At 39.7% G+C, this 7,711-nt stretch overlaps 1 protein-coding gene across 1 annotated transcript; it reads left to right on the top strand.

Annotated features, from left to right (window-relative positions):
- Positions 1-673: 673 nt before the first annotated feature.
- On the top strand, positions 674-5,702 carry LOC139728232 (protein-L-histidine N-pros-methyltransferase-like). The gene is made up of 5 exons (XM_071639195.1): positions 674-781; positions 2,167-2,357; positions 2,910-3,119; positions 3,987-4,174; positions 4,943-5,702. The coding sequence occupies exons 1-5, from the start codon at positions 674-676 to the stop codon at positions 5,170-5,172; spliced, it is 927 nt and encodes a 308-aa protein (XP_071495296.1). The 3' UTR covers positions 5,173-5,702.
- Positions 5,703-7,711: the final 2,009 nt, after the last annotated feature.

Genomic DNA, 7,711 nt, shown 5'->3' with positions numbered 1-7,711 from the left:
AGCATCTATTCAGGGCGGCATTACGGAAGCCTAGATTAAGTCAAGTTGGTGGCAAGACGGCTTTTCGTGGCACAGAGCTGCATTAATTTTGTCAATTTTGTCTGTGTGATTGTGGCTGAGCAAGAATTCGGTAGAATTCACGTATATTCATGGCTGATTTAATGATTCAGCTAAATTTTTGTGACCGCTATTTACGCAGGTGGATATTCACCACGGGATACAAAATGATTGGCCACTGACCGCTATATAAAGGGTCCATAATACATACAGCAATTTCATCCGGAGATTTTTCAGTGGCCGCTATAGGCAGGTGGCCGCTAAGACAGGTTTTACTGTATAACATACATCATGTACATAATATAAATGTACATATAATATTCGACACTTCTTGATGTTGATGATGTGATATTCTTGGGTCTTATTTTCGTGTACAGATATTTTCGCAAGAGACGGAGACAAACATTTCGTGAAGTGCTGATTTCGCGATTTGACACAGCCAATCATTCGCCCACAATGTCCCTCTGTGCGCAATATTTTCGCGTGTTGGCAGCCCAACAATGATTCGCAAAATTCGCATAAATTCAACCCTCGCGAGAATAACAGTTTTCACGCTGCGCAGCAACAACGTGACTCACTGTCCGACGGAATATGTAGCTGCCTGTTACTAGGCATCATGGCCACTCCAAGAATTAGAAACCCTATGCTCCGTGCTATCTATGAGCACAATACTAACGAGAGGTTTCAGAGGAGTTGTCTTCACAAATTTTACGATACAAACAAGGTGTGAATTCGTTCCGTGAGTACAAGTTGAACTTGTCAACAGTGCGTGCAGGATACAGACCCATGTATTGTGTTTCGTGTCATGTCACTGACGTTTGTATGCTGCATTGAATTGCATGAATTGCATTAACCATGTAAATTTGCTGAGATACTAGATGTATTAACAAAACGCTTCTGCCTTTTTTATGTGTACCACAAAGTGATGATCAATACTACAATTGTCTGGATGCAATATAGTATAGTAAGAGGAGAGTAACACTAACAAATTACTTAATTAAATTTAATCTCTGAATCAAATACCCCGACCAGACGCTGTGTGGAGCGCCTGGGCTGTGTATATCATTTATCAAATTGATTGCAGCATTGAGTGATTGAAGGCACACACAATTTACTGGCTCTTTTGATCACATTCTCACTCTCGGCCTATTTTCTCTCAAGTTGCAGGAAAGCAGGGCGGCAGGAAGGCACTCATTATTTGGCTCTCAGAGACTCTGGTCTTTTTTTAGTCTTGATGTTATAAGAGTGTAAGACAGTTTCTGCAATCTCACTTTCAAACTTCAAACAACCATTTTTTTCCGCAACCAAGACTCTAGCGACAAGGACTAACAGAGTAAAATTGCGAGCTCCCTCTTTCCTCCTGAGTCTATAGTTTGGTTCCAGATATAACATTGAAGAGTACCTTGAAGAAGAAGCATTCATTGTGTCACATTTCGTATTCCCCTGTTTTTAATTTTCCACATACATTTGTAGTTACTGAAAGATAGCAATTTTGGGCAGTTGGTTTATGCACCATTGCTTCCATGGATGTGGTTGTCTTTTGTGGCAAGACATTACTTGACTTAGCATCCAGACTATTAAAGACCAGAGTCTTAGCCAAATTTAATGAGTGCCTCCCTGCTGCCACAAAATGTTACACTTGCACTACATATCTAACCTGGCTACTTCAAGCTAGGGCGCAAGTTGTTTATACTGTATCTGCTCCAAGTATGATTAGCCTGTTCAGGACCTCTGTCTCAAACTATACTACTTACTGCATACGTAAGTCTTGCTTTTAGGTATCGATTGGTTAAAAGCAGTTATTGGTGGTACAAATACAATAGCAACCTGCATGAAGTGGATAATATTCCAATACTAAGAAGTGGAGAATTTGAAAACTTCAACCGTGGTAGTAGAATAATACTTTTTTTAATATGTCTTATTTTGAGGAATTTTAATGAGGAAAGACTTTTTCCCCACAATTAGATGACAAAAAATAATCACACAGGACAATACTGTTTAGTCATGTCTTTTAAAACTAACTGATGTTTGATCAACATAGACAAGTTTCCTTTGTTGAACTTTACAGTATACTTCAAGTTTTAAACACATAATTGCTTTCTGCTCCAGTGGTACAGCTGTGATTTGGCCAAACTGCCTCCGTGGCTATCCACCAAGTTTGTGCAGTGTAGCCTAGACCAGGGCACCAAACTCTTCCTTGACCAGTGCTATGAGAAGTCCGGATGGTTCCTGACCCAGGCTTGGCATTCAGTGGCAAAAGGGTTTTTGACTTTTGTCATGTCCCCCACATCAGCTAATGGGTGAGGATCTTGATTTCATGAGCATCTCTTGTTATATTTGTCCGTAATTTTTGCTGGGACAGGAAATAGCTGTGTGGTTTTTTTTTTCTTTTCCTTTTTTAGCCCATGTAATTTGCTGTGCATTTTTGGATTATTCCCTTAGTTTTATACTATGAATTTGACATTCGGAAAGCTTAAGTCAAAAGTAAGGGAAGACATACACATTGTAAAGAAACATATGAAGATAAGCATGCATATATATATAAATTTGTGTGTGTGTGTGTGTGTGTGTGTGTGATTACTTTGAGGCTCCAGTTAAAAATCCCTCACCAAACTGAAGTCATAAAGAGAGTCTCTTATTTTGTCAACTTACTTTTACCCCTTGGAATATCAGATATAAGACAGTAAGTTTTGCTGGAGTATCTCATCAAATATTCATTTTGATTACTAGTACTTGGACTCCAGCAAAATTTATGGATGTTAAACGTCTGTACTTTGCATAGAAAGCTTTATAGTGAAATGTTCATTTACCCGACTCTCTACCCACTTCCTCTGTGAAATGTACCTTATCAGACTCTTGAGGCGAGGCTCCATGTTTGTGTTCTCACGGGACCAGTTCATACGCCTCCTTGGGGTTTCGGAGACCTGGCGAGGGAATCGCGTCATGGACCTCGGGGCAGGAGACGGGGAGGTCACCAAGGAGATGGAAGCCTTCTTTGAGGAGGTGTACACCACGGAAGTCTCTTGGCCGATGCAGTGGAGGTTATCGGGGAGGGGATACAAGTGAGTTGTGTGTTGTAGCATTGCACACTATGCATTTGAAGGGGATGGGGAGGCAATAATCATTGTTAACCCATTGAGGATGAGTCCCAAGTATACTCAGGCAGGTGTCTGGGCAATGCTTGTTGTAACAGAATCAGTCCGTCCTCAATGGGTTGATTATATCAGATGGAAGAGAAATGTGATTTTTCTCTGTACCGGCACAAGCCTTTCTAACTCCTCCTATGCAATGCTGCTGTATGACAGACAACTTTGTATCTACTCTCATGAGCAATACACCTGCATCCAGCGGGGATAGCCTGAAGCCTGGCAACCCTGTGTCATGAGATATTTTGGACACATTCCTTTGTATTTGCAGAACCATGGGGCTTTCAGAACCAAGGTACCAATAACGAACCTTGTACCGCACTGACCTGCCTGACGTCATGCACGGGTCAGCCGAGAAGATGTCAATTTCTCAATTCAGAGAGGACTAAGTAATCTGTGTCAGTGAACTTGACATTCAGTTAATCACCCAAATCCAAGGAAAGTTTATGAAGGGACAGATGGCTTAAGGAATTCAATGCCTTCAGTCAGTTAGTAGCTGATCACCCAGCATTTTCCATGAAGATGTTGTAAGTGATTTTGTCTGTGTGTGTGTGTGTGTGTGTGTGTGTGTGTGTGTGTGTACACATTTCAACTTTGATGACCATCTTGCTCTGTGTGGGCTCTTTTGCCTCTTAGCTTGCTGGCACTGTTGACATTTATATTAAAAGAAAAGAGATCATTTCATTCTGGTTACTAGAATTCTGTCATTATCATTGTTTAAAGCCTATTTTTCCCACTGTAAGGTTGGACAGTAAAATATTGTTATGACATAAATTCATACAGGGTGCTGCCTACAGAGGAGTGGTCTCATGTGAAATCTGGCCACACCTATGACGTGATTGGCTGTTTAAATCTGCTGGACCGCTGCGACCGGCCGCTCACCCTCTTGGCAGACATGAGGGCGTCCCTTTCTCAGTCGGGTGTTGTCATTGTAGCAGTTGTACTTCCGTTTAAGCAGTATGTTGAAACAGGTACACACGGTTAATTACATGATTCTACATATAAATATACGTATGTGATGTACTTCATATTCTTTGTATGCTTTTTTTTCCCTGTTGATCAACACAACAGAGATTAAAGCAATTTGAGAAAAAAGAAGAAGGACAAAGGCTAAAAGAGATTGATTTGGATGTATATGTGTTGGGCATTTTGCAACAGCTTGGAAAAAGCGTTTGGTGTACAAGTGAATCTTTAAAAATCTTATCTAAAACCAGAAGTGATAGAGCTTTAGAAGTTAACACTATAAACTGTAGTTTAATAGTCTGCAAGAATGCGTGGATAGGTGAACGTGCCATACTTGGGTGAGTGTGAGACCCCAGGGTCTCTTGTTTAATCTTATTGTACATAAGCAGTGAAAAGACTGCACTAACTATGACACTGCACTTTTGTTCAAGACATGAGCCATCCAACCACCTCTGAAAACATGAACAGCAAAAGCAAATTAATGTTCATTGTTTATTTTGTCTTCCCAGTTCAGAAATGCTAATTTGTATGTATCAGGTTATTTTTGTCTTTTGTTGATACAGCATATTGCAGAAAATCCACCATTGAGGTTTTAACATGAACGTGTTGAGGACGAGTCCGGAGTATACTTGGGCAAGTGTCTATGGGAAATGCGTGTTGTAGCAAAATCAAACCGTCCTCAACGGGTTAAGTTTGTAGGGCATGCATGACATAATTGGCATCAAAATTCATGCTGTATTTTTTGTTGTGCAACTTCTTACCATTTCTTTGCAAAGGGGCACCAGGCAACCGACCATCGGAGGTCATAGAGGTCAAAGGTAAACATTGGGAAGAGCAGGTGCAGCGTTTAGTGGAGGAGGTCTTTCATCCAGCGGGCTACCAAGTCAGAAGCTTCTCCAGGGTGCCGTACCTGTGTGAGGGTGATGCCACCACCCCGTTTTACTTGCTGGATGATGCCCTGTTTGTACTAGAAGCTAAACAAGATGCGGTTGCAGAAGACTCATGACCGACTCATTGATGATAGATGTTTGCGCCTTCTTAGGAGCTGCCGTAAAAGGCAAATAAAAAAGGACAGACTGTGTAAGAGGAAAAGAATGACGGTGATATGCTTCTTGAATACTGAATTTTCCCTAATGCTTGACAATTTTGTGCTACCTTGAAACTTGTCATTGTATGTTTTATGTAGGAGAGACGTGTTGAAAATACAATCTCTGTTTCTATGTTTTAATACAAATTACGATGCCTGGTTTCCTTCTATGAGAAATCTGCACAAAGTTGCCTCTGGAAGTGTAATGAGAGTGTCTCAGGAATCAAAACTCTGGCATACCAAAGATTTTTCAACCAAACTGTAATTACAGGACCTGTGACAATTGCAAATACCCAGATTACTGCCTGTCAAATTTTTAGCAATTTTTTGGATTGTGTCATTTTTTAATGCTACATGAATGCAGGGCAATTACAGCAAATCTCAGGTACATGTATTGTCAATGATCAAATGAAAGCAATGTTAGATGTTATAGGGGTTTCTTAAAATGGAGTGAAACCCATATGTACATATGTATTGAGTTTGTGCAACAATTTCAGTAGAACACATCAGCAATGGTTGGGGAAAATTGGTCTGTCCACTCAAAGTTATAAAATTTTACAGTTTTGATGCTACCATCGCTGGATGAGAAGACAATACAATGATATGATGTAACTACAAAGAGAATTTCATAAAATTGTATATTTCATTTGAAAAGTGCATGTTTCCTTGACTTATTACTAACATATGTTAAGGACGATAATTATTCACCCTGCTTTCTGAAAGAATCTGGAAAAGTCCAATGATCTTTTGTTATGCTAGAAAGAGAAAAATATGATGTATTCTCTTTTGATTGTGCCTCCACCATGGATTGGCTATTACAAGGCATTATGTTTACGGGTTGTCCGTCAGTCCATCTATCCATCTCTGTCTGTCTGTCCATCTGTCCTTCTGTCTGTCTTTCTTTCTGTCCATAATCAATTTTGTGGACTGCGTAACTTAACCATTCGAGGTGTCCTTGTTAAACTTTGCATATGTATGTTTCAATGTACCAACTTGTGCCTGTCCACTTTTGGGTGCACATGCTCAAGGTCAAGGGTCAAATTAAAGGCCAAATTTTTAAAATTTCACTATTTCCTCAATGTCTATACAGTGCCTGTTATGGGATATTTTCCTGAAACTTAGTGCATTTATGTATTACCAGATAAAGATTCTCTAGTGAAAGTTTTGGGCCCTGGGGTCAAAGGTCAAAGGTCAGGTTAGAATGCTACAATTCTACTCTGTAATGTGGAAATTACACTTTTTTCTCCATACCTTGGAGATTACTCAGTGCACACACTTATTCCAATGGGTATATTGCATATAACATGCAATACTGCACAATGATTCTATAGGGGAAAGATTTTAGTCATTAGGTTTAGGGGTCAAGTGAAAATGTTACGGATTTTTCCAATATTTTATCGTGAGGACTGGATGTAACCAGCTTGTGATTGTTTGAAGTTTTTACTGGGGGGGGGGGGGGGGGGGGGGGGGCAATTTGACCCCCTTTAAGATTTCAGCCGCCGATGGCGCTATTGCCGCAAAATTTTGCCTGAACATAGAGCTGGATGTCAACTACAAGATTACATGGTCATACAATATAAAAATATGGCTTTCTATTTTTAGTGAATTAATTATGCAAATTTATGCATGAAGTCACATTTTCACCTATAACTCCATTAAAAAGACTGAAGGATTGCTAAATTTTTCTGTCAGATTTCCCCAAGACACATCCAACAATTTCACATGAAAAAATAGCACAATCAAAATTAGTTTCTTTTGTTTTTTATTGTTTTGTTAATATCTTATGTATTTTTTTTTGACTTTTTGTTTTCTATTGTCTTTTTCGCCAAAATTTGTAGCAGGCACTTTTTCAAGCTTATCTACATTAAAACTGGTTAATTTCAATGGTTAAAAGTTGAACTAATCCAATTTATATCAATTTAACAAAAAAAAACAACAACACACAATTTGGATTGGATTTGCACATGATATCATGAATTTGAGCTGTTTTCGGGTTGACATGCATATGCAAAATATTACGTAACTGCAGAACGGTGTACCCGGTTGTTGCAAATTTGGTCTCAAAATATGCGGTAGACTTCAGTGAATAAAGTCACGAAACGACGAGGCAAAATCTTTGTGCGTTGCGGAATTGTAGCGTGAAATGTCGGGGGGGGGGGGGGTCAATTTGATCCCCCCAGTCAGAATAGGGTTAAACAATTTAACTGTCATTCCAAATGGAACCTAGTTCACGGAAAGTAAACACTCAGCACCTTTGTGAAATGAACATGTCATTCAAATTTATTTATTACTCTTAACCTTTCTGGAGAATCGTGTGACATGGGGGAGGCAAACCAGTGGCTATAACAGCATTTCTAGTTTTTGGCATATTGTCCTGTTCTGGTCTTCTCATCCAGCAATGACCGCTCAGAAACCTAATGCTTACTGGGCACACTGGACACAAGTTTTTTTTGGGGGG

The sequence above is a fragment of the Diadema antillarum genome, unplaced genomic scaffold, assembly GCF_040938485.1.
Source record: "Diadema antillarum isolate AM-2024a unplaced genomic scaffold, OU_Dant_1.0 seq00000170_RagTag, whole genome shotgun sequence".
In the NCBI taxonomy this organism is placed as follows: domain Eukaryota; kingdom Metazoa; phylum Echinodermata; class Echinoidea; order Diadematoida; family Diadematidae; genus Diadema; species Diadema antillarum.
The sequence above is the reverse complement of the archived record's forward strand: the minus strand, read 5'-3'. Positions and strand labels throughout refer to the sequence as shown.

Bases quoted from the DNA above. Each gene is read 5' to 3' on its own strand.
- LOC139728232 (XM_071639195.1), top strand. From the start codon at position 674: ATGGCCACTCCAAGAATTAGAAACCCTATGCTCCGTGCTATCTATGAG. The intron at 2,358-2,909 runs GTGAGGATCTTG...GTACCTTATCAG, and splicing joins TCCCCCACATCAGCTAATGG to ACTCTTGAGGCGAGGCTCCA. The intron at 3,120-3,986 runs GTGAGTTGTGTG...AAATTCATACAG, and splicing joins TTATCGGGGAGGGGATACAA to GGTGCTGCCTACAGAGGAGT.